This window comes from Meriones unguiculatus, chromosome 16 (assembly GCF_030254825.1).
Source record: "Meriones unguiculatus strain TT.TT164.6M chromosome 16, Bangor_MerUng_6.1, whole genome shotgun sequence".
NCBI lineage: Eukaryota > Metazoa > Chordata > Mammalia > Rodentia > Muridae > Meriones > Meriones unguiculatus.
The window spans coordinates 47,219,033-47,246,839 of record NC_083363.1 but is presented as its reverse complement, the minus strand read 5'-3'; the positions used below and the strand labels follow the sequence as shown (position 1 = coordinate 47,246,839).

At 41.6% G+C, this 27,807-nt stretch overlaps 1 protein-coding gene across 1 annotated transcript in view; it reads right to left on the bottom strand.

Moving 5' to 3' along the window:
- B3gat2 (beta-1,3-glucuronyltransferase 2) overlaps positions 1–27,807 on the bottom strand; it is an 87,440-nt gene that overhangs the window by 23,825 nt on the left and 35,808 nt on the right. Inside the window, exon 2 of the mRNA XM_021649117.2 lies at positions 10,682–10,826. Coding sequence (XP_021504792.1) covers positions 10,682–10,826 — 145 coding nt within the window. The remainder of the gene's footprint in view (positions 1–10,681; positions 10,827–27,807) is intronic.

Sequence of the window (27,807 nt, the reverse complement as noted above, 5' to 3'; positions counted from 1 at the left end):
GACTTTAGCTGATTAGAGCCAGAACCATGGCATTCTCAGTTCGATCTTCTTTTCTTTATTTATTTTATTTATTTATTTATTTTTTACGAGAATAGAGTGTCCACTGCATGCCAGACACTCACCCAGGGATTATGTGTGTCATTATTGACTGGGCACAATGCTCTGCTTATGGCCTCCTGGAATTAATATCTACTGTATATGTAAGCATTAAGATTTCAACATGAACATGATCAAAATATATTTTCTGAAAACATTTTAACATACAAAAAGAAATATAAACAACAAGCACGTGAATAAAAAAGAATTCTATGCAAGGATCTAGGCATTAAGTCCTGATTTTAAGCAAATCTGGACCCCTGGCTAGGCTTTAAATTACCTTCAGCTCAGCTCTTTCAAGCGATGTTTGTTACTGACATCTCTGTGGAAGCGGCCGGAATGAGACTGTCACTTGAAAGTAATTCCCTGCCCACAAAGCAGGGCTGAAAACGCTGCGTGGACTGCCTCTTTGAGTCACTTGTCAGATGCCGGAGTTATTCTGGGAACAGAAGCCCGAGGCACAGCCCTGTACGAACACTCCAGGGTCTCCTCTTGGCTTGGCAGAGCAGTGGACGCCCGGAGCCAACAGCAAGCCCTGGCAGGGCTGCCTGCAACGCCTTCTCTCCAGCTCAGAGGGATGTTAACTTAAGGAGGAACAAATCCAATTCTCGCTCCTGTCATTAACATGCGCCCCCAGAGCAGTGTCCTGTGCTGTCTGATTTTTCGGCATCAGGGAAGCCCAATGACAACAAAAAGAAAGTCTGGGTGCTATACACAGGATGCGAGGCAGAAGCCTCTCTGTCTCACATCTGATATTCATAGGAACGTCAGTGGTGGGCACTGTGGCTGCGCCCTGAGGACTGCGTCTTAGCACGCTCAAAACCTCAAAGCCACGCAGTTCACAGCTGCTGTGTGTTTCATGTCTTCATCAGCTTGATAAACACTAGAGAGGCCTGAACTCCAATACATGCAGTTCTCACATTCAAGTGCCACAGAGCCCTTGGACATAAGGCCCTGCAGTCGAAGCCTCTGGCTTCCTCCTCTCACTCCAGAGATCCTCATTCACACACATTCATTGATTCATTCTCATAGTCATTCATTCACTCATTCATTTGTTTTCTCGCTCCCTCTCCTTTTCCCTCCATCTCCTTCTCCTTTCTTCTCCACGCTAATGTGAAAATGAGGAAGGACATATGGACCTAAGGGCCTGAGAGCTCAGCTCCCGATTCCTATGGAGATGTCACAAGAGAACTTTAAATCAAAACGAGCATTTTGAAGCCTCAGAATGAGGGCAGACAGATCACTGGCATTTCTGGGACTCCAGAAATATCAATAACTTATTGAAAACTAAGATGCAAAAATTCATGGGGCAAATGACATTTTCTTGACGGCAACATGGTAAAAAATACCAAGAAAACAACTAGATCGTACTCTGTTAGAATATGCATGTTTTATTGTGATTTGAAAATGTACTGAAATGGGCAGAAAAGTCTCTCACAGGGAAGAGATTTCTATAAAACTTAGCAGTGAGATACCTCAGGGGGCTTGCAACAAGCCCCCAGGGCACAAACCCATAGGTCTTCCTTGAATTTCAGAATTATCAGTTTGGACACATATCCCAGCAATTATCCAAGCTGCTCTCACCTTGACCCTGTGCATGCGGCCTGAAAGCTGTCTGGGTAATGGCCCTGAAACAAGCGCAGGGAAGTTCAGGACTGAAGGTCTGTTAGCTGGCCCTTTATTCTCCTGTCTCCTGTCTCCCTCAGTCAGGGATCCTCACCTGGATGTCCAGCGCTTAGCCTCTCCCCGTGCTTACTGAGGTGTGACTCTTGGAGCAGGCAATCAGTGGTTCTCCCATGCAGCTGCCTCTCCCACCACAGGAGGACACTGCGGCCCAGAAAACCAGAAGGACCCTTTGTGTCTTTTCCGCATTTTCTGCTCTAGCTTACAGCATAGGCAAAAAATGATGTTCAACTTTCCCAACTTGCATTTTCAGAGTGATGGATGAGACTGGATGGGACAGGCCTCCTTTATGAATCCCCAGGATCAGATAACTGACCGTGGGATACCCAAGCCCAAATGATATAGCTGCAGTGCAACCCTACACCTGAGAGAAAATCGCAGAAGAAGGGGGTGCTTGCTGTTAAGCGTCCCCTGGACATGACAGGAGAAATGGACTTGTGAACTCTCAACAGTATAGTTGTCTGAACAAGGCAGACATAATAACACCAGTCGACATGCAAATGTGAACAGAAGAATTCCACGTGGCCCCGCCCCAAGAGGAAGAGCTACAGGCAGCCAATGGATGCTGAGAGAGGGGGAATTAGTTTCCTCTAGGGACAAGCTTCTGTGTAGGTGTCCAATCCCAAGTGCTCAGCCCAGGACACATGTACATATGAGCAATGGTAAATTGACTCAGTAGGTTGTACAAACATGTCTGTACATATACACATATGTATGTACATGTAACAGTAATAAAGAGGTCATGGGCTGGGGGGCATTGGAGAAGCTAGCAGGGCAAAAAAAAAAAGGTTGAGAACAATGTAGATGAAGTTCTCAAAGTTTTTATCGAAAAAACAAACTCAAAAAGTTTTTATTAAACAAAAAGAATCCTTGGGCTCTTGTTGGAATGGCCCTGCTGTTTGAGGTTGCCGTCCACGCAGTCTGAACAGCCCTTCTGAGCCCAGTGGTTAAGGTGTAGGACCCTCAGCAGGGCCTCTTGCTCTCTGCCTGACTTCATCTGGAGAGTGTCTTGAGACACAGACACCCCTAACCACGTTTGATATATGGCCTTTGACACAGCTCCCTGATAGCTCCCCCCTCCCTGCGCCTTTAGGATAATTCAGTATTGTATTTCTGCTCCTATGATAGGAGTCAAGCATCTGTCAAGTGCCTAGTTCCAACCAATTATGCGCAGCTATCCCCGAAGCTCCCACCTACTCCCCAAGGGGTGTATCGTCTTTGTTCTCTGGGATTAAAGTTGAACTACCTCTCTGCAGTGGACCTTGGGTTGTGTGATCCCTGTACAGGGCTTGCCAGACTTTCCAGGCCCCGTTTCTCATCTTGTGCCCCTCCTGACTTTGTGGGCTGGTGGGAGACAGCCCCCAAGCATGAGGAAAACCACAGGTTCTTACAAGCACAGCTCATGTGCCTGTCAGCAGTTCCAGGTAAATGCTTTAGCTGAAGTGTCAGCATAGCTCTGGGACTTTAAGGACAAAAACCCATGGAGAGTGGATCTGCACCATGAGGCAGGGACAAGGGATGTAGATTAGCCAAAATGCCAGAGACCACAACAGATATCCTTAAGTTTAGGTTCTTTTGTAGCATGTAAAATCTGGACCAAAAATAATTTGCCTTTTCCCATGATGCATTGTGACAGATGCACCATACAGTTATTTGTGAGAGTTTTATCCTCAACTTCTAGTATTCTTCTTTACAGTCTTATTCCCTCAAAAATTACAGCATAAGAGTAAAGATGGCAAGACCAGTTTAGCACACAGTACTCATGCCATCATAATTTTGAGCAGAGGCTCTGACTGTAGTTGGAAAATGTGTACTGAAAGAACTGGGAGAGCCCAGGCTGACAAAACAGTGCAAGTGATGGATGTGGTCAATCCTGAAACCTTTCTCTCCATCTTGTCAGTGACGGATGGCAGCGATCATCTTCCCTCTAGCCCTCATGTTTCAAGCCCCATCCTTGCACAGTAATCAAGAGCACCACTTTCTATAACCCACAGAAAATGGGTCCCTTCATGATAAAGCAGTATTTGAAAACTTGTGGTCTACCACAGCTCTAATTCAATTCACTTGGTTGGTCAGGAAATAAAAACTTTAAAACATAGTTCTATACAAAAGGTAATGCATGTGTAGGAAACCAGAACCCAATATTATGCTTCAGCTATCTAATATATCAATAAACCACTAATATATGACTAAATTTTATCAGTAAATATTAACATGATGGGGGAGGAGATCCAAGATGGCGGCACAAAGAGGACACTATGTCAGAAGAGCAGGACAGCACTGACTACACAGCGACCAACAGACTGAACTCTAGGTCTGATTGTGTTTCCCAGGTTAGAGGAAACCCCACGGTGTGGGAAGCAATTGGGTCCTTTCTCAGGCCACCCAGCTAAACCCCAGAAGACTTCACAGGTCCCAGCAGGCGCTTGGTCGCCAGCCCAGAGCCACACGCTTGCGTGCTCTGCTCACCATCCCAGACTGAACTGTGGGTGCCACAACACCAGAGACTGGGTTTTCCAGTCCAGAGAAAACAGTGAAGAGAACAATCAGGACTGACCTCAGGTCCAGACAATCCCTGGAAAAGGTCCCGGGCTCTGGCAGGCACTTAGCCGCCAGCCCAGAGACCCACCTGACTGCCAGACTCACAATCCCAGACAGAACTGTGGACCCCAAAACACCATAGACTGGGTTTCCCTGTCAGGAGGAAATCCCATGGTGAGGGAAACATCAGGTCCGATCTCAGGACTCCCAGCTAATCCTTGGAAAAAATCCTTGGGTTCCCACAGGCTCCTGGCACTGATTACCACTTGGGTACTGGCACACAGAGCTCCAACTTCAAACCTACAAAAACCTGGGATCCACAGGATCAGTCCCCAAGGTGTAACCTATCTCCCTAGGTAAACTGACCAAACCGTGGGGCTCTCTGGTTCTTCAAAAAGGCTGCGCCCAGCAAACACAGTGTAAAAGTAGAAGCAGCAGCTCACTGAATTCAGAGCAAGAAAAACAGTGGCAGGGCAGCTGTCTCCAGGACTTCTCCTGGTGAGAGGAGAGCACCCCTCCTGACTACCGATGACCACAGTTACCACACAGGTCCATACACCTGAGGTGAGCTGTTGCAATTCTGGAGACACATGAGCCATTCAGTGACCATACCAAAAAAGCTGAGGAGGGCCGCTTCAGGAACAACCATCTTCCTGCCAAGGGGATTCTACCCACCCCAGGATTCCAGCAGGCACCGGAAACTAACAGTCTACACCTGAGACAGCCAGATGGGCAGAGGCTATTGAAAAAGCATAACCAACAAAAGCCAAAGCAATATGGCATCCCCAGAACCCAGTTATCCAGGGCCAAGTAGCCCTGGACACCTTATCATAAGTGAAATTCAAGAAGACGACCTTTACATCTATGCTTATGAAAAGAATAATGGAGGAAACAAAATGAAATAAAGGAAGATAAAGCCAAACAGATTAGGGCCATCTGTAAAGAAATACAGGAAGATGCAGCTAAACAGTTTGTGGCAGTTCAGAGAGGAAATGATTAAATCACTGAAATAAAAGAGAGGAATGTTCAAGCAAACAGGTGAAGGAAATCAACAAAATGGTTCATGATCTGAAGATAGAACTGGAAAAGCACAAATGAAGGAAATCATGCAGAGAAAGAACTTAGAGATTAAAACAGGAACTACAGAGGTAAGCATAACTAACAGATTACAAGAGATGAAAGAAAGAATCTGGGGCTGGAGAGATGGCTCCGAGGTTAAGAGCACTGGCTGCTCTTCCAGAAGTTCAATTTCCAGCAACCACATGGTGGCTCACAACCATCTATAATGAGATCTATGTCCTCTTCTGGTGTGTGGGTGTACATGCAGACAGAACATTGTATACATAATAAAAATAATCTTAAAAAAAAAGAAAGAAAAATAATCTTAGGTGTATAAGATAGTATGGAAGAAATCAATGTCAAAGAAAATGTTAAATCTAAAAAATTTCTGACACAAACCATCTAAGAAATCCAAGACAACATGAAAAGACAAGAGTTAAGAATAATAGGAATAGAGGAAAAAGAAGATTCCCATCTCCAAGACCCAGAAAATATTTTCAACAAAATCATAGAAGAAAATTTCCCCAATTTAAAAAGAGTCCTATAAGCATATAAGAGGCCTACAGAACACCTAATAAATTAGACCAGAAAAGAATATCCTCCTGCCACATAATAAAATGGTAAGTATACAGAACAAAGAAAAAATACTGAAAGGAACTAAAATACTGCAAGGGAAAAAGGCCAAGTAACATATAACGGCAAAACCACCAGAATCACACCTGACTTCTCAACAGAGATTTATGGGACACAAGGAAAGCAGTGCTAAGAGGAAAGTTCATAGCACTGCCTTCAAGAAGAAATTCAAAACATCTCATACAAATAACTTAATAGCTTACCTGAAATCCCTAGAAAAAAAGAAGCAGACACTCCCAAGAGGAGTAGACAGCTGGAAATAATCAAACTCAGGGCTAAAATCAATAAATTAGAAACAAAACAATCCAAAAAGTCAATGAAACCAAGAGCTGATTCTTTGAGAAAATCAACAAAATAGACAAACTGTTAGCCAAACTAAAAGGCAGAGAGACACTATCCATATCAACAAAATCAGAAATGAATAGGCTGACATAACAACAGACACTGAGGAAATCCAATCAATCATTAGATCTTACTTCAAAGCCTATACACCCCAAAATTTGAAAATCTAAATGAAATGGGCAATTTTCTTTATTTATTCCACTTACCAAAGGTGAATCAAGATCAAGTAAATAAATTAAATAGTCCCAAGGAAATAGAAGCAATCATCAAAAGTCTCCCATCCAAAAAGAGCTCAGGGCCAGATGGTTTCAGCTCAGAATTCTACCAGATCTTCAAAGAAGAGCTAACATCAATACTCTTCAAACTATTCCACAAACATAAAAACAGAAGGAACATTACCAAACTCATTCTATGAAGCCACAGTCACCTTGATACCTAACCCTCACAAAGACCCAACAAAGAAAGAGAATTTCCCTTATGAACATTGATGCAATATACTCAACAAAATACTCGGAAACTGAATCCAAGAACACATCAAAGATATCATCCACTATGACCAAGAAGGCATCATTCCAGGTATGCAGGGGTGGTTCAATATATGGAAATCTGTCAACACAATCTACTATTTAAACAAACTGAAAGAAAAAAAAAACACGATAATCTCCTTAGATGCTGAAAAAGCATTTGATTAAATACAACACTCATTCATGTTTAAAGTCCTGGAGAGATCAGGGATACAAGGCACATACCTAAACATAGTAAAAACAATACACATTAAGCCTATACCCAACATCAAACTAAATGGAGAGAAACTTATATCAATTCTACTGAAATCAAGGACAAGGCAAGGCTGACCACTCTCTCCATATCTCTTCAACATAGTTCTGGAAGTTCTTCTAGAGCATTAAGACAATTAAAGAAGATAAAAGGGATTTAAATCAGAAAGGAAAAAGTCAGGTATCACTATTTGCGGATGATCTGATAGTATACATGAGTGACCGCAAAAATTCTACCAGGGAACTCCTACAGCTGATAAACACCTTCAGCAATATGGCTGGATACAAACTAAAAAAAAAAAAATCAGTAGTCCTCCTGTATCCAAAAGACAAATGGGCTGAGAAAGAAATTAGGGAAGAAAACACCCTTCAAAACAGCCACAAAGGACATAAAGTACCTTGGTGTAACCCTAACCAAGCAATTCAAAGACTTGTATGAAAAAAACTTTAAGTCTCTGAAGAAAGAAATAGAAGAAGAGATCAGAAGATAGAAAGATCTCACATGCTCATGGCTTGGCAGGGTTAACATAGTAAAAATGGCCATCTTACCAAAAGCAATCTACAGAGTCAATGCAATTCCCATCAAATTACCAACACAATTCTTTACAGACCTGGAAAGAAAAATTCTCAACTTGTTATTTATATGGAATAACAAGAAAACCAGAATCCCTAAAACAATCCTCTACAATAAAAGATCTTCTGGAGGTATTTCCATCCCTGATCTTAAGCTGTACTATAGAGCAACAATAATAAAAATTGTGGTACTAGCATAGAAACAGACTGGTGGATCAATAGAATTGAATAGAAGACCCAGAAATAAACCCACACACTTATGGAAACCTGATTTTTGACAAAGATGCCAAAATCATACAATGGAAAAAAGATAGCATCTTCAGCAAATGGTGCTGGTCTAACCAGATATCTACACATAGAAAAATGCAAATAGATCCATATTTATCACCCTGCAAATGGATCAAAGATCTCAACATAAAACTAGACACACTAGATCTGTTAGAAGAAAAAGTTGGGAAGAGCCTTGACCTCACTGGCACAGGAGATAACACTTCCTGAACAGAACACCAACTGCACAGGCTCTAAGATCAACAATCAATAAATGGGACCTCATGAAACTGAAAAGCTTCTGTAAAGCAAAGGATACTGTTAACAGAACAAAACAACAGCCTACAGACTGGAAAAGGATCTTCACTAACCCCTATATCTGACAGAGGGCTAATATCCGGAATGTATAAAGAACTCAAGAAGTTAAACAACAACAAATCAAGTAATCCAATTAAAAAATGGGTTCAGAGCTAAACAGAGAATTCTCAATAGAGGAATATAGAACAGCAGAGAAACATGTAAAGAAATGCTCAACGTCCTTAGTCATTCATGAAATGCAAATCAAAATGACCCTGAGATTTCACCTCACACCCATCAGAAGGGCTAAGATAAAAAGCTCAAGTGACAACACATACTGGAGAGGATGTAGAGTAAGGCAAACCTTCCTCCATTGCTGGTGGGAATGTAAACTTGTAAAACCACTTTGGAAATCAATCTGGTGCTTTTTCAGACAAGTAGGAGTAGTGCTACCTCAAGATCCAGCTATACCACTCCTAGGAATATATCCAAAAGAGGCTCTAGTACACAACAAGGACATTTGCTCAATCATGTTCCTAGCAGCTTTATTCGTAATAGCCAGAAGCTGGAAACAACCCAGATGTCCCACAATTGAGGAATGAATACAGTAATAGTGGTACATTTACACAATGAAATACTACTGAGCAATTAAAAGCAAGGAAAACATGAAATTTGCAAGCAAATGGTGGCAACTAGAAAAGATCATCTTGAGTGAGGTATCTCAGAAGAAGAAAGAAACACAGAGTATATACTCACTTATAAGTGGATATTAGGCATATAATATAGGATAATCATACTAAAATTTGTACATCTCAAGAAGCTAGGCAAGGAGGAGGACCTTGGGGAAGATATTAAATTCTCATTCAGCAAGGCAAATGGGATAGATTTCAGAAGAGGGTGAAAACAAGGAACAAGACAGGAGCCTACCACAGAGGGCCTCTGAAAGACTCTACCCACAGGGTATTATTGCAGATGCTGAAACTTATAGCCAAACTTTGGGCAGAGTGCAGGGAATCTTATGAAAGAAGGGGGAGATAGAAAGACCTGGAGGGGACAGGAGCTCCACAAGGAGAGCAACAGAACCAAAAAATTGGGGCCCAGGAGTCATTTCTGAGACTGATATTCCAACCAAGGACCATGCATGGATCTAACCCAGAACCCCTGCACAGGTGTAGCCCATAGCAGCTCAGTGTCCAAGTGGGTTCGACAGTAAGGGGAACAAGGGCTTTTTCTGACATGAACTCAGTGGCTGGCTCTTTGATCACCTCCTTGAGGGGGAAGCAGCCTTACCAGGCCACAGAGGAAGACAATTCAGCCAGTCCTAATGAGACCTGATAGGCTGGGGTCAGATCACATGGAGGGAGAGGACCTCCCCTATCAGTGAACTGGGGAAGAGGGATGGGAGGAATTGAGGAAAGGAGGGGGCTACAGCTGGGATACAAAGTGAATAAAATTTTTTTTAAAAAATATTAACATGAGATGCTGAGACTTATGGCCAACTGTTGGGCAGAGTGCATGGAATCTTATGTAAGAAGTGGGAAATAGTAAGATCTAGAGAGGACAGGAACTCCACAGGGAGAGCAACAGAACCAGAAATTTGAACACAGGGGTCTTCCCAGAGACTCATACTCCAACCAAGTACCATGCATGGAGATAACCTAGAACCCCTGCACAGATGTAGCCCATGGCAGTTTAGTGTCCAAGGGGTTACATAGTAATGTGAAGAGGGACTGCCTCTGACATAATCTGATTGGCCTGCTCTTTGATCACCTCCCCCTGAGGGGGGGAGCAGCCTTACCAGGCCACAGAAGATGACAGTGCAGCCACTCCTGATGAGATCTGGTGGACTGGGATTAGAGGGAGGGAGAGGAGGACTTCCCCTATCAGTGGACTTGGGGAGGGGCATGCATGAAGAGGGGGGAGGGAGGGTGGGATGGGAAGGGAAGGAAGGAGGGGCTTATGGGGAGATACAAAGTGAATGAAGTGTAATTAATAAAAATTAAAAAAATATTAACGTGATTTGTCAAGTTTAATTCATTACTAACTTTACCAATAACCATGATATATTTGAAAACATCAGTCAGCCCTCTCAGTAGAGGTACCGAAAGGTTTTCTATAATAGACTACAGAAAGGTAAGAGCCATGATTTTGTCACCTCTAAATCTCCCATGCCCAACCCAACACCGATACTTGAATGCTTGTTAGATAAAAAGAATAAGAGAAGGGTGATTTTTCTGGCCACTTCCAAAATCAGCTTCAACTTGAAACTATCAAAGAACTTGTGCTGAATATTCAAAAAAATTTTTTTTCTGATGGATGAGGTTCATCCAGGGTTTTCTGCAAATTGGTCTCTTCTAGGTGCATCATCCTAAGCCCCATTCCACAGGAACAAATGCCCCATGTGTACTACTTACCTGCCATGTCGATGGCAAAAGGCCTGTCTTCTCTCCACCCGGTGTACCAGCCAACAACTTTGCCATTTTTCACCAATGGACGTTCGTAGCGTCGCCCGCCAACGAGGCCAACGGGCCAGACAGAAACCTTGCGGGTGGTCCGCATCTACAGAAGGGGGAAGAGACGCAAACTTTGTTAATATGTAGAGATCCACGTGGAAGGTCTGAAGTTACTACGGATTAAAAAATTTAAGGTTTCCCAACAGAATCTTCTACCCGAGTTCGCTGTCATTTTGCTTTCCTAGTATTACTGGCTTTGGGCTCAGTGTTTATACAGATGGCCCAAGGCTTACGAGAAATAAGGATAAGCCCCTTATAGGAATAAGGGACCAAAGTGCATGCCTTTAGTCCCAGCACTTGGGAGGCAGAGGCAGGTCTACATACTGAGTTTCAGCCCAGCCAGAGCTACATAGACCCTGTCTTGGAAAAACAAAACAACAACAACAAAAACCTGGAAAACAAGAGAGAAAAAGGGAGAGAGGAAAAGACAGAAGGAGGGAAGGAGAGAGAGACAGAGACACAGAGAGAAAAACTATGCATTAATGCCCAAATACCACTTCTTTGAATTACCAACCTGTAATTATCAAATGCTTCTCATTTGCCTCAAAAGAGGATCTAGTTAACAAATAACTCCCTCTTTTCTAAAGTCACTCATTTGGTCCCCCAGGAAACTTTCATGATTCAGTCAGTGGTATCATTCAGAAGACTCTCCCCAAACTTTCATTTCTGTAGACATAGACCTTGGCTGGGAGACGGAGGCAGGCAGATTTTTTGTGGGTTCAAGGCAAGCCTGTTTTAAGAGTGCCAGACCAACCAGGGCAACATAGAGAGACTTGTCTAGATAAAATAAAAAAGATTACAGAGCAAAGAAACAATGTTAAAATTTGTAAGAGAAAAATGACAGCTCACCTCAAAGGCAAGTTCCTCTTACCTCTAGGTAGATACTCTAACTGCTAGAGAAGCGCAATGAGATACTTCAAGCCTTGAAAGCAAACAGCCCTGACAACTATGCTTATTATACCCAGCAAGTTGCCTTTTAATAGTGATGAGGAAGGAAAGACCAAAGATAAGCACAAAAACAAACAAAAAACTAAGGTGGTAACACACTGCAGAATAAACTTAAAGAAATTATACACAGAGAGGAGGAAGACACTAACAAACACCCAAGATAGAATAAATTTCATTAGAACAAGAAAGCAACAAATGAAAACCTGGGAGGAATTAATCATCATTTCAGCAGATCAGAAAAACTTTGTGATGGATAAGGGAAAGTGAAAGAACTGTTTTTGCACCAATTTAAAAGACATTATTACAAGAATCAGTAAGTCCTGCCCAAAAGCAGCCTAAGGTAAATGCATTTAACTTTTCCCCTTAAAAGATGAAGATTAACTGGTTGGAAACAGACAGACAACACCAAAACCAACAAATGTATCATAGATAATGATGAACTGAGAGCGCAAGGTTGGAAAATTGTTTTCCAAGAAAAGGGAAACTAAAGACAAGCTGGAAGGTGAGAACTAAACAAAGCAGACCTGAAGGAAAAATTTGTCAGAGGAGATAATGAAAGAATAATCCATAAAAGATGTAACAGTTACAAATGTATGTACCAACCGCTGACATCTAATTCTGCAACACAAGCACTATCACACATAAAGGTTGGATGAGTCCAGATGTGACAATAATCAGGGATTCAATAACTATCACCAGATAGATCATTCAGAAAGCAACTGACTTTGGAGTTCATTGTGCTGTAAATCAAATGGACCTTGGAGACATCTACCGAATACTCTAAACAACCCAGTTTAGGCCATAACATGATCTCAGTTACTTTATCATTTCTGTGATAAAATATCCTGACAAACGTGACTGAAGAGAGAAAGGGTTTACTTTTATTTTGGCTTACAGATCCAGAGAGTTACAGTCCACCATCACCCTACAAGTAGATGACACCAGGCAGGGAAGGCATGGAGGATGGTCAGCCATGTTGTGTCCACACTTGGGAAGCAGAGGTGAGCAGGAAGTAAGGCTAGGTCATCAAACCTCAAGGTAGTTCCCAGTAGCTCACAGCAATGAGGCTCCGTCTCCTAAAGGTTCTAAAAATTTCCTTTCCCAAACAGTGCTGTCAGCTAGGGACACCAAAGTGTTCTGGCACATTTCACAGTCAAACCATAAAAGTCAGTCTTAACAAATGCACAAAAATTAAACTGATTTCTTTCATATTATTAGATGACAATGGAAGAAAACTAGAAATAAATAGCAAGTAATGCTATAACAATACATGGAGGTCAAACAATATACTCCTGATTGTTGAGAAATCAGGGAGGCAATGAAAGCTTCTTAGAATGAAATACAAACAATTACAGCCTTTGGGATAAAGCAGAGAGATTTCAAAAGAGAAAGCTTACAACTATAAATGTTTACATAACAAACTGCAACAACACAGACAGATAATGTAATGCTTCACCTTATCATTGTAGAAAGGCAAGAATAAGCCAAACACCAAGTTTGTAAATGGAAAAATATTACATTAGGGTAGAAATTAATGAAATGGAGACTAAAAGGACAAAATGATCACTGAAAGAGCTCTCTGAAAATATAAATAAAATTGTCAAACATCAGCCAAGGGAAGACCCAAATGATTACTAGATTTTGAAAAGAAACATAAGAATGGACACCAGTGAGATTCAGAGTATCATTAGGGAATACTTTAAAAACATATTCCAAAAAAAAAAAAAAGGAAAAACTAAAAGGAACAGATAAATTAATAGCCCTACATGATCTGATCTATAGAAACTTAAAAAATCAATAAGATGTAAACAGCTGTGTAATGAACAACTAGATTGAAACAGTGTCTCCCAAGAAAGTAAAGTCACTCTTGGAGCAATTCATTACTCACTCTCCAGACCTTTGATAAATTTCAACATATCTTCATGATAAAATTTCAGAAGACATATTAATAGAAGAATACCTTAATAAATGAAAAACTTATAGCAATAATATACAATATTATACTAAAAGCTCCAAGTATTTCCTCTAAAATAAAAAAAAAACAAGACGAAGATATCTACTTTTCCCCTTTTAATCAATAAATATTGATTAATGCTTTAACTTCTAGAACACTAGGGCAAGGAAAGGAAGTGAAGGCATACACACAGGAAAAGAAAGAATCAGTATTTCTATTTGTAGAAGGCATGATCGTATGCTTAAGAGATGTTAAACACCATACAAAAACAAACAAACCTCTCCTTTTAAGAGATCTAATACTTTTAGCCAAGTGTCAAGACTCAAAATTGTTTTAGTTAGGGTTACTATTGCTGTTTTGAAACACCATGACCAAAATGACTTGGGGAGAAAAGGGTTTACTCAGCTCACACTTCCATACCACTGCTCATCATCAAAGGAAGTCGGGACAGCAACCCAGAAAGGGCAGGAAGCTGAGGCAGGAACTGATACACCGTGGAGAGGTGCTGGTGCTGGCTTGCTTCCCATGGCCAGCAGCAGCATATCTCATGGTGTATCAACGCTCAGCCTGCTTTCTTATAGAACCTGGGACCACCAGCCCAGGGATGGCACCATCCACAATAGGCTGGGCCCTCCCCCCCCCCCCCCCGATCACTAGTTGAGAAAATGCCTTACAGTTGGACCAAAGGGAGGCATTTCCTCAACTGAGGCTGTTTTCTCTCTGATGAATCTTCCTTGTGTCAAAGTGACACACCTAACACACAAAAACTTACCTAACACACAGGAACATACATAACACTCAGGGGCCTACATAACACAGGGAAGTACCTAACAAAGGAACTGCCTAAATCAGAAACCTACCTAACACAGAAGTCTATATAACACAAGGACCTACCAAATACAGCACTTACCTAACTCACAGGGGCATACCTAACACAGGAACTATCTCTTAGTTAGGGTTTCTGTTTCTTCGACAAAACACCATGAACAAAAAACAAGGTGGGGAGGAAAGGGTTTATTTGGCTTACTCTTCCGTATTGCTGTTCATCATTGAAGGAAGAAGTTGGGACGGGAACTCAAGCAGGGCTGGAACATGGATGCAGTAGTTGATGCAGAGGCCACGGAGGAACACTTGCTTCTGGGGGCTTGCTCAGCCTGCTTTCTTATAGAACCCAGGACCACCAGCAGGGGGATGGCACCACCCACAATAGGCTGGGCCCTATTGATCACTAATTGAGAAAATGCCTTACATCTGGATCTCATGGAAGCATTTTCTCAGCTGAGGCTATTTTCTCTGTGATGTCTCTAGCTTGTGTTAAGTTGACACATGAAACCAGCCAGTTCAGGAAGCTATTGAACACTAGGTCCTATGCTTCAGGAGGGGCTATTAACTGGCTTGCTCCCTAGGCCTGCTGTCTTGAAGAACCGAGATTCTCAGCCCCGGGATGGCCCACACACAATGGGCTGGCCCTCCCCTACTAATCACTAATTAAGAAATGCTCTACAGGCTTGCATAAGGCCCAGCCGGGTGGATCTTCTGGAGACATTCTTATTTGAAAGTCCTTCTTCTCAGATGACATTAGCTTGAGTCAAGTTGACATAAAACTATTCAGCACAGAAATCAACATATGAAAGCCAGCAGCTTTTTTATACAGTAATAATGAACTTGCTGAGAAAGAAATCAGAATACAAGCACATTCACAATAGCCTAAAAAAAAAAAAAAAATCTAGGTGGTGAAACCTCTATAACAAAAACTTTAAGATTCTGAAGGAAGAAATTAGAGAAAACTGTAGAAGGGAGAAAGACTTTTAAGGCCTGAGGACTGAGAGAGTCAGTATTATGAAAATGGCTGTACTAATGGAAAGCAATCTACATACTCAACACAATTTCTATCAAAATGTTGGCATTATTCATAGAAATAAAGGGGGAAAATACTTAAAATTTATGTGGAAGCGCCGAAGACATTAAATAGTGAAAATAATCCTAAGCAGGAGAAAAAAATGTGGCTGGTATCGTAAAACCAGACCTCAAATTATAATACAGAGAGGCAAAGATGGCAAAGTATTGGCACCAAAATAAGGCATGTGGGCCAATGGACAAGAGTACCCAGAGGTAATTTCACCAAGCCTCAGCCACCAATATTTGAAAAAGACATAAAGCGCATCAAGATAATGAGGCAGTTTCTTCAAGAAATGGGGTTAGAGAAATGTCTCAGTGGTTAAGAGTAAAACCAGAACTGCATGGAACTCTGCCTCCAGGAAGACCCTACACCTTTGCACATACCACCCCCATCTCTTCATGCACACACATAACTGAAAAAGAATAAAAATCAATTAGAGAAAGAATTGGTGCTGGATATCCTCATGCAGAAGAATGACAACTAGGTCCATATCTTTCAGCGGCATCAAAATTAAAACAAGTCAAAGAGATTAATACAAAAAAACCGAAACACTGGAACTCTTAGTTTAAGACATAGGGGAAACACTTCAGAATACAGGCATAGGCAAAGAGTTTCTGAAAAAGATGCCAGCCACTCAGGAAATAATAGCAAGAGCTGACAAATGGGATCACATGAAATTAAAAGCTTCTGCAGTGGAAAGCCACTTCCAGCAGGACAAAGAAATAGCCTCCAGAATGAGAGAAAACCCTTTGTCAACCGACATCTGTCAAAGGATTAATATCTGTAAAGGCCTAAAAAAAATTAAACATCAAAACAAACCATCCAGTCGATAAGAGGAAAAATGAATGGAACTGGTGACTCTCAAAAGCAGAAACAATTAATCCACGAGAAAAATGTTTAACATCCATAGCTAGGAGGGAAATGAGAAACCAGAATGAAACTGAGATCCATGCGTGCTGGCACAGGCCTTCAATCCCAGCCTTCGGGAGGCAGATGCAGGTTCATCTCTGTGAGTTTCAGGCCAGCACGGTTTACAGGATAAGATCCAAACTAACAGTTACAATGACTACAAACGAGGGGGAAATGGCAGCAACAATGTGGGGGGATAAATCAAACCCTCACATACTGTTGGTGAGGGTTTAAATTAATTGAGACACAGGAGAAATCAGGATGAAGATCCTTTCAAAACATTAAAATATATCCACCCATGACCTGGCTCTACAGGCCCCAGGCAAATACTGGTACCCACAGACCATGCGTATTCTTGCCAACCACGTCTACTTTAGTGATGCTGCTCACAATGCCGAGATATGCAGTCAGTCCAGATGTGTATCAACAGATGAACGAATAAAGAAATGTGAGATAGACAGACACAGTGGAGTTCTATTCTGTCACCAAGAACACAACTTATATGTCATTCACAGGAAAATGGGTGAAACTGGAGACCATCGTGCCAAGTTCAATAAGCCGGATTCAGAATTACAAATATCATGTTTTGTTTTTTTTTTTTTTTTTCTCCGAGGTGAACTCTGGAGAAATATAGCAAAAACACACGTATAGAGAACAATCGTCTCCGTGTAGATGGTGAGAAAGCTGGAGTTAGAAGATGTGCTCAGGAGGGGATCCACAGCATGTCAAGGGATAACAAACTATGAGGACGATATTTGCCAAAACTAACTGATCATCCATCTGACAGGATTTAGAACAGTGGTCCTCAACCCATAGGTTGAGACACCTTTGGGGGTTGAACAAACCTTTCACAGGGGTTACATATCAGATATCCTGCACGACAGATATTTACACCATGATTCGTAACAGTAGCAAAATTATAATTATGAAGGAGCACTGAAATACTTTTATGGTTGGGGGTCACCACAACATGAGGAACTGTGTTAGAGGGTCACAGGAAGGTTGGGAGCCTCTGCTCTAGGCCCACCGAGGAGACAAGCATGTGAGGTGTTTTCTTGATCATGTTATCCTTCAAACATGTCTGCAGGGTTACTTTGGCAAGAGTTCTTGAAGTGGGACCACCCACTCGAATGCAGGCAGCACCATCCCTTGTGCTGTAGGGCAGTGCTACATAAGAATGGAGAAAATTAGCTGAGCCAAGCGTCCATCTCCCTCTCCTCCCTGATAGCAGATGCCATGTGATCAGCTGCCTTGAGCTCTTGCTTGCCTTGATTTCCCCACTTTGTTCTATGGTGCCCTGGGACTGTAAATTACAACAGACCCTTATTCTCTTAAGCTCCCTTTGTCATGAATTTGATGTAAAGCAGGGAAGTTACATAATATAGATAAATAACAAGATGCCCCCAAAATATATGCATATAGGTATGTACATATATGTATATATGTGTACATATATTAATGACAGGACATAAAAGAACAAAGTCTATGTGTGGACCATAGGGGCACCCATGGAAGGGTGTTACAAATGAGGGAGAATAATGAGATATGACTAGGAGTTAGAGTACAGAGCCATACACAACTGACAACATCATTACAAAACTCATTATTAATGTATGCTAATTTTTTAAAAATTACAAAAAGTGACAGTAAAACAGATTACAAAGTGAGAAACATTTTTATGAAAAGGAGAAAAAAGATTTACCAGGAGAGTTTCTCGGATGCAATTGGAATGCGAGTCATGCCATGAGAGTGAAGTAATTAGATCTCCCATCAGCCCAGTGTTCCAATTCTATTCATTAACAACCCACCTTGTTCTAAAGCGATTTAAGGGCGTGAAGCATCCCAGGCAAGGGAAGTCTTATTGCATTGTTCTCCCTCAGATGCGAAATGACTATTTTTATAGCTTCTGTTACTTTCATACTAAATCACTTACAATTACCTTGTGCTAGCTCATATCACTGAGTTCTAACTGCGGCAGGAGTCGCCGCATACATAGGGAGGGTCCACTTTCCGCTCACTTTGATACAAGTCCGAGTGTCTGCATGGCTGATTCAATATGGCAGATTAAGTTTTCCCCTTTCTCCTGTTGTTTGTGGACATCTATTTGCTGTAAATGTATGCAGCTGTCCTGATAGAACTGAATTACCTCTGAACCTTGCCAAAAAACAAACAAAGGAGACATTTACTAAAGTTTTCACAACCTAAGCCTCGCCCTGATTCACTATACATTCAAGTTCTTCCTTCTTATGTACTTCACACAGTTAATGAATATCCTTGTCTTTCAAACACACAGAGAACCCAACTTCAATTTGGTACACATGTGTTATTTTCATTAGCAAAATGGTTTATATCTTTAAGACACCAAAAATAGTACCTTGTGTTGGGCGGGTATTTAATCTCCTATCATTCTCTTCCACTCTGAGAGTATAAAACTTTCAAATCTGTGAAACATTAGTGAGCAAACCCACCACAGATTTCTGTCTTTTAAATTTTTGTCTCTCTGTTTCTCTGTCTCTGTCTCTCCCTGTGTGTATGTGTATGTGTGCAGTACACAAATGTAAGTGCAGCTGCCTGTGAAGGCCACAAGAGGGAGTGAGGTTCTCTGGAACTGAACCTTCAGGCCACTGAGTGCAGCCCATATGAGTGCTGGCGACTGAACTTGGGTGCTCTGTAAGAGCCATATGCGCTCTTAATACCAAGTCATCACTTTAGCTCCTCTCCGTCCTCTTCACAGTACGTAGCGTTGTCCTCTGCATTCAATATCCCAGACAATGTTTGACAAGCTTGTATGCGCCATGTGCTCATTTAAATGTGGACAAAAAAAATTGTTCTGGGGATTTGGAAGAGACGTGGTCACTATTAAAAAGGAAGGACAATAACAGAAGGCAAAAATATTCTGAGGTGCAGGTGAGGAGGCTCAGTAGTTTAAGGAGTGTGTGTGCAGGCCTGATCACCTGAGTTTGGTCCAGAGATATCACAAGGTGGCAGGAGAGAGCAGACTCCTAAGAGCTGTCCTCTGACTTCCACATGGGTACCACTGTATACACACACACACACACACACACACACACACACACACACAGAGAGAGAGAGAGAGAGAGAGAGAGAGAGAGAGAGAGAGACAGTAAGAAAGGAAGAGAGAGGAAGGAGAGAAAGACAGAGAGAGAATGATTAGGAAAGGGAAAGGTTAAGCATAGCCATAGAATTTAAGCTGTCTTTGTGCAGGCCTTTCATTTAAACCAGGTCATAAGAGACATGCAGGATTCAGCCACAGAATAAAGACTAACCTAGGACTAGTTCAGAGCTAACATCAGTCAGTGTTTCATTTTTGCAGAGGGCATGATGCTGAGGTGATGGGCAGCACCACAGGAAGCCAAGTAATGCTGCAGGATGATGTTGGCAAGTATGCTAATTTTTTACATTGAGATTGTCATTTAAATAATTAAAATGTTGAATGGGTCCAGAAACCCTCGCATTGTAGCAGCACATTGAGATTCAGTGGGGAAGGCATTGTCACGGAATCAGATACTCAGTCCTTCCATACAGGATCTCTGTCCTCTAAAAAGCAGAGGCATTTTAAAGGAAAATAGCACTGCTATTTGCAGGGCTTCTTCATTCCCCTCAGGATCTAACCTTTGTTCTGTGTCCTTTCACTCAACCTACGTTCCTTAAGGATTCCTTGCCTGCAGCTTGGCTCCGGAGAGGGAAAATGTTACTACTGCAAGTATGAGCATCCCCTAATAACTGAAATGTCCTCCATGTTTTAAAGCTTTGCTACCGTCCTAATGCAAAATAGCATTTATGTAATATTCACAACTTCTGGCTCCTGGTTTGAGTTCCAATCTAAAATAAAAACAAAGCTAGAAGCACAAAGGGGAAGGAGTTTCAATAGTATGAACAGGTCTGGACCCCAAAGGTACTGTCTTCCCATTTACTCAATACCGATGTAATATTCTTTCAGATAATTCCCCTGCCACAGTTTCAATTAAATGGACAGGGTAGGCAGGGCTTGAATAGCAATGGAAAACAGTTAAATTTACGTCCAAGTAATTCCAACACACTCTATGTTTACAAAGGACACACTAGATACAATTAGCATTTCATCACGTTTTGTTCCCCAAGCAATTGTAACAATTTAATATAAGAAAAGTTACATGAACATGGTGACCCTCTTAGAATATTTTTTGAGAGGATGACACAAACTCCATTTTGTCTCCATGTTAGGACCAGACCTGACTTTAAAAGAAAAGTCATCAGTCCCAGGAATTAGGCTGTAGCTCACCAATTCTAAGAACAAGAGCAGCCTGGAGATAAACCACAAGAATGGGAAAATATCTTGTCTCAGGATGGAGCATCTGTGCTGGGCAGTCTTATCTCATCCTGTAGTTAAACATGCATGGCACAGGAATGCAAGCCCACTGACCATGACCTGGATGCAAGCCAATGACGAGACCCTTGTGTCTTCCCTGGCACCCATCAATGAGGTTTTAGATTACCTACCCCTTGCTAGAATTCCTCTAGTTTCCTCTGAAAAGACCAATGTGCCTTCATCTAGGGTCACCATTTTGTAAAATAGTTTGACCCTTGCATGCAAGTTCTTGAAAAATAAATCACTCTTGCCAATTGCATATGTGAGTGGTGGTCTCTGTGCAGTGATTTTTGGACTTAACATTTTTATGTATTTAATTTCTGATTTTTTTCTTTTACTGACAATAATTTTTGTATACAATATATTTTGATTACAGTTCCTACTCCCTCTACTTCTCCCACTTCCTCCCACCTCCCATCCAGATCTACCCCCTTTCTGCCAACAGGCATCTAATCTAGTCTAATCTAAAACAAATTCCAGGCAAATGGTCTCTAAACAAAACAAAACAAAAAAGGTCAGTGACACTTTTCTCCCCCCTTCGGGACAGGGTTTCTCTGTGTAGCCTTGACTGTCCTGGACCCACTCTGTAGACCAGGCTGGCCTTGAACTCACAAAGATCCACCTGTCTCTACCCCTGCCTCCCAGAGAGCTGGAATTACAGGTGTGTACTACTGCACCTGGATCAATGACACATGTTTATTGTATCGGCATCTCCTCTAGGGAAAGAGGGAGGTACCACCCATGCACTCCATGATGTCGGCTGCTCACACCATATCCAGGTCTTGTATCGTGAGCCATCCGTCTGTCTTTCTGCAGCTTTTTTGTTCCCTCCCAGAGCAATGGCTAGAACAGGCACCTTGGGGACAGTCACACTTCGACTAGTTACTGTTCATCTCAGTGTTATTCATTCCACATGGCGTCCTGTCCTCTGGATGACTTTATAAATCTTGTGGGGTGTTTTTTCTTTCTTTTTTTTTTTTTTTTTTGCCTATTTTTAATTTCCATATAATGCCATTTCCACACTGTGAACTTTGGAGATGCATAAGCAAATTATTTTGAGGATCTAAAAAAAAAATGCCAGAAAGTGGAAATGCCCTTAAGATGGCATTTTCAGCCTTTCTCCTGACTCACTAGGCAGAAGACCGAGTCTAGATCTTTAACACATCCTTAGTATTTTCCATGTATGTGCATGGTGTGTGCTAAGCTCTGAGCAAGGGAGGCAAGGTTTTCACCTCAAAAAGCCTCAGAGAGAGAAAAAAAAAAAAACAATTATACAACTCATTGGAAAATTAGTCATGTATTTTTTTTTCTGGCTTAGGTTATGAAGAAAACAATGTTAGAATAGAATATTATAGACTGTCTGACCCGATCCATGGGCTATTGTGGCTTCCTCAGAGACATCAGCAAAAGCTGAGCCTAAAGCATGGACAGCACTTCTCACTATGGATGTTCCGGGAATTCTGAAAAAGACATTTAGAGACTTCAGTTCCTGGAGTGATGATTTAAAGATTGGCAAGCGGAGGCTCCAATGTTCCTTATGGTAGTGGAAAAACGCAGCGGACATCATTTTGAGCATGTGAAATTTGGTGCAGATAGGTGTGGTTACACAAAGATGGTGACAGGCAAATACATCTACATCAAATACAGTACAGTGTATGCAGATTATGTAGACAAATGTATAACTACATAGATTAGTATGCACATATCTCCTTGTGGCATAAGCTGAGGGTTTACAGGCAGTGATATGCTGGTAACGAATGATGAGCAGAACTCAAACACAGATCTTTTTCTTGTACCATCTTCCAATAAAAGGAAGCAGACTCACTTAAGTGAATAGCTGATTTTAGGCCCAGGTAAGAAACACACAAGACATTTCTGAGGTATCTTGTAAGTCCAGAAAGCAGGGAAGTGCTCAAAACAAAATGAAACAAAACCCTAAATTTCCCACCTGTGGGTGGACACATAGAAGAGGTATACAGGAGTCAACTAAAAATCTCACCTGCCAAAGCTGGAATAATTTGAACAGCGGAATTGATCACAACCCAAGCTGTACAACAAACAACCACGAGTCCACATTATTAATTGAGGACTAGTCATATCTTGCATGAAGAACTCCAAATAACCTGTCTTGGCTAGACGATTAAGGTTAACATCACCACTGATAAACCACACTGATCTTACGTGCCCTGTATAGGAATACGGTGAGACTGGTTTTTATAGGTGGGGTATTTCTAACGCTATTCTGTTATGGGAAGAACCACGAATTCCCAGAACACAGCTGGTTCTAGACCTGCCTGTGGTGGAAACTACATTAGAAGAGCCCATCGCAGCTTGCAATGCCAGAAGGTGAGGGGAACATTCAACGATCAACCAAATAAAAACCTAAGTGAACCCACATTAATTGAAACCTAATGGCTAATAGTGGAACAACGGAACAATCAAGGGCACAGTTTTGTGCTCTTGACATGTCAGGGCAATGGGACTCTACTCTGAGATTTGATTCTCTAGACACCACACCTCAGTCTAATTGTCCCAATTGAATGGTATCCAGCAAGATGCTGAACCTTATTCAAAACTGTGAAAATTAGTGTCACGGCCAAGTGGAGCTAAAGCAGACAGGGTAACTAAACACAAGGAGGAATCGTGGGAGGGATTCTAGAACAGAAAAGTGCCTTGGGATATTTTAACGAAGGACAGCCTATAGTTAGTACTGGCTTGTTAAATGTACTGTAGGTACATCACTAACGTGAGGAATGGGGAAGCTGAGTACAGAGCACATGGAAACACTGTAGTATCTATTTTTTTTAAATGAAAATCTGTTTTGGATGTAATACCACATGGTTTTGCTCATATGTGGATCCCAGCTGTGGATTTTAAGATCTGTGTGTTTAACTTGGAGTGTCTACAGAGGCCGGAATGCTAGAAAAGAGAGAGATGAAAGAGGGGAAAGAGCCTCACGAGGCAGGAATAGTGATATTAAAGCAGAGGGGGGTGAATGTGGGAGAGATGGGGAAAAGTGGGGAGGGGGAGTATCAACCGAAACTTAAGATGTTTTAAAAGCCATATGGAAATCTACTTTGTTTTTTTAAGCTAATTAAAATAGAGTTTGAACAAAGAGACTCTGAATGGTGAATGCTACTCTCAGAAGTTAAAGGTTAATTAAACAACAATCCCATGGGAAGCCGCTCTATGAGTTGATGGTCAGGGCGGCCTCACAGGTCCCCAAACAACATAAGTGATTACCACTGCCAATCAGGTCCTAAATGGTAGGACCCTGTTGCTGAAGACACCACACACTTGTTGCAGCACATAGAGAGGCCAGGCGGGAACTGGCCTGGCTGCTTGCTCTCTGCTGGAAGCTTTCAGAGTGCTGGAAGGTGCCAGGTAAGACACCCCCACTGGTATGAGGGCAGCCTGACTGTTATGGGCCAACCAGCCACTTTCTGGCTGAATTTCAGCTCCCTCCATTTCACAGGAGGGAATTCATGCCTGGAATTCTCTCTATCTGGTCAAAAGCTTAAGGCTGTTGAGGACATAGGCCTTTGTGGGGAATCTAACTACTGCTGTATTGCTAAATAGGCATGTTGTCAATGCTGCTGTACCCATTGAGTTCTACTGCTTCTACTGCTTCCAGTGCTGGCCAGAGAAGTATTTTTTTTGTTTGTTTGTTTGTTTTGTTTTTTGTAGTAAGCAGTGGGTAGTGTAGAGACTCAAAACTGGCCAAACTCTGAGAATCAGTGGCTAATAAAAACTCAGTCCTAAGTGGGGCATCCATACCTTCTCCTCCGAGGCTCAGGGAACATCTTGGAAAAGGGGCTAAAAGAACATAAGAGCCAGAGGAAGGTGTAAAGTGCCATGGCATGACATGGCTGTTCTATTGATAAACTCACATCAGCTATAACTACCTATACAAGATCTGCACAGGGCTGGGCCCACAGAATTAAGGGAGGCTCATGAGGCTCCATCTCCTCTTGGAGATATTGATGGCCAATGGTTGCTGGGGGAAAGGAAGCCATTTTCTTCAGTGGTGTAGCTACTGGTAAGTTGTCCATGCTCTACCTATGCACATGCATGAAACCCAAGTTAAACTCAGTAGGAGACACACACACACACACACACACACACACACATACATGCACACAAAGGCATGAATGTGTGAGATATTTTGAGAACGAGTTCAGTAAGGATAGGAGGGGAATAAGAAAAGGTAAATGGGGTAAATATGATCAAAATGTACCATATACCTGTATGAAATTATCAAAGAATACAGATACATATGTTTTTAAAAGTCTTTATAATTTTTAAACATCCACTTTATAAGTGTCTAAGGAATTGCTTCTTTACTCATCAGGTATGACTTCCTACATCTTCCAGAGTCAAGTTTTTCATTCACTTCCTATGCTTGTACAAACTGGCTTTGCAAGTTGGGGCATGCAGCCATATATGACCCTACAGAAAAGCTTGACTTGGCCTATTTCTTTTAAATTGAGATATTTTTGCCTGATGTCATGAGGACTCTCAACTGCATAACAGGACCCTGGCACAAGGGTCCTGGGAAACGGGGAAAAAGGTAAATTGAGATGTATTAACATTTAAAATTCCAGGCTTGTGAGTGTTTGGCTAGCCTTTCACGTGGCAGCAGTGACACGGAATGCTGATGTTCCTTCTTGTTAGCCTCGGCTCCTCTCCATTGCCACTCTTCATCACAGCCCCGATGCTGAGTCTTTGTCCACATTTACTGCCCTTCTATGCCACTGAAAGAGACATGACTCTCTTTAAAATGGGAAAATAGACTAAATGGGATATGTTTGAAGAAAGCAGAAAGGTAACATGTTGGGTATGTGGAAATGAGGGTTGTTCTTATGCGTTTAATATGTATAGGATATGTAGAAAAAAAAGATAGCAGCAGAAATTAACTAGATCATGAACCATGAGAAATATATGGGAAGGGGACATGGTTAGCAACATTAATAAATGAAAATATATGTTGAAATTTCAGTCCTTTGAGTTTTAAAACAAGGAGAACTGCTTATGAATGAAGAGATCTTAATTATACTAATTTCTTATGGTGCAAGAACCTGGTTTGGATAACATGGGAGGGGCTGCTGGTCTCTACTTACTATAAAGTCACAGTAATCACAATGATGCGGAATTAATGTAAACCAACAGAGAGTGAAGAATTTAGAAAAAGTTCTGCTCACTTATGATCCATTGACTTTTGAAACACCATCAGGGAAAGCAGGGAAAAGGACAGTGTTTTCAATATCTATGCCCGAACAAATGGACATCTGTGTTAGAAAAAAAAAAAAAAAAAAACTAGACACAGAGAAAAGGAAAAAAAATACTTGCTGGCAGTTAATAGGAATGTAAATCAGCACAGCCATTATGGAAAACAGTGCAGAGAGGCCTCAGAAAAGCAAAATCAGAACTGCTGCTACCCAGCAATCATACCGCTATGTGTACATCCCTGGGATGGGAAATTGGTGTGGTTAAGAAAATTCACAGGATTGGAGATGAGCACGGAGGAGAATGCTTGCTTACCATATGCACGGCTCTCAGCTAGGCAGAAACATAACATTTCCAAAACACAAAGAGAATTTTCATGTTTCTTGAAGTATTAATCACAATAGCCAAGACATGAAACCAACTTAGGTGTTCAACAATGGATGACTGGCAAAGAAGACTATATATAGGATAAACAAAGGGATACATAAAACAAAACAAAACAAAAAATCCCATCATTTGTGACACTGTCGACACTGGAGAGCCATGTTAAGTGCATAAAATTGGGCACAGAAGGAAAACAGCACATACTCTCACTTCTATGTAGAATTAAAAAAAAAATTAAAGCACATTAGAAGCAGGGGAGTAAAGAAGGGTGGCAACCAGGGGCCGGGACAGAAGGGGACTGTAGAGATTTTGGTCTAAGAACAGGTAATTTAGTTAGAGAGTAGAAATAATGCCAAGTGACCAATTGTTCATTATAGTGACTACAGCTGATAAAAAACACACATGTTTAAAATTGCCAAGAGCACGACTTTAAATGTTACCACAGTAATGGATATGCATTAATATGTGAGTTAATTCCCTTGATCTAGCCATCCATGAGATATACACGTATCAGAACATGTTATATAGCAAAAAGATACCAAAGTTTTCTTCTTAAAATAAAATCTCACTTTAGATTTATTTTATATCTATGAGTGTTGGGTTTCAAGCCCAGGACAAGTGGCTGAGGTGTCTATTTGACATAGCAAAGCAGAACTGGCCTTCAGGTTCTCCTGGCATCCCTCGGTCCCTACCCATTACAGGGAATGTCTGGCTTACCCCATCCTCTACCCTGAACTTCCCAGGCCAGGGTCTGGGCTTCCTCTCCCAGAGAGGCTCTTCACTATATAATCCAGACACTTTAGTTCTTCTCTCTCTGTCCTCTCTCTGGGCGTGCATACTCTTTCCTTCAACCTTCCCCTTTTCTCTAGCTTCCCAGTTGCATGGCAACTTCTCTAGCCCTGTTCCTTGGGACCTGTGAACCCACCCAAGAGCTGCCCCCAATAACCCTGCCTTTATATTTTAATTTGGCTTGAATTGGTTCATTTCGTCTGTGTAGAATACCTATTAATAGGATTTTGTATGTTCCAAACAGTGGGGTTTTGTCACACATGTCTCTTCGATCTTTGAATTGCTTTTGAAGCTTTTAGTTATTTTTAACAAAATCTTTCAGGAAATAGCAAATTTTTATTTTGGTGAAATCTAATTTACAGAAATTTTAGGCATCAGATTGTTTTGTATTATCTAAGGCAGCACTTCTCAAGCTATAGGTCATGATGTTATATTGTGCAGGCAATTCAACTGGCCTGCCCTTAGGGGCCTTTAGAGTCCTGACAACATCCTATGTCAGTGCCTGTGTCCTATGACCTCACCTGGGCCAAGTGCTTCAGATATAACTG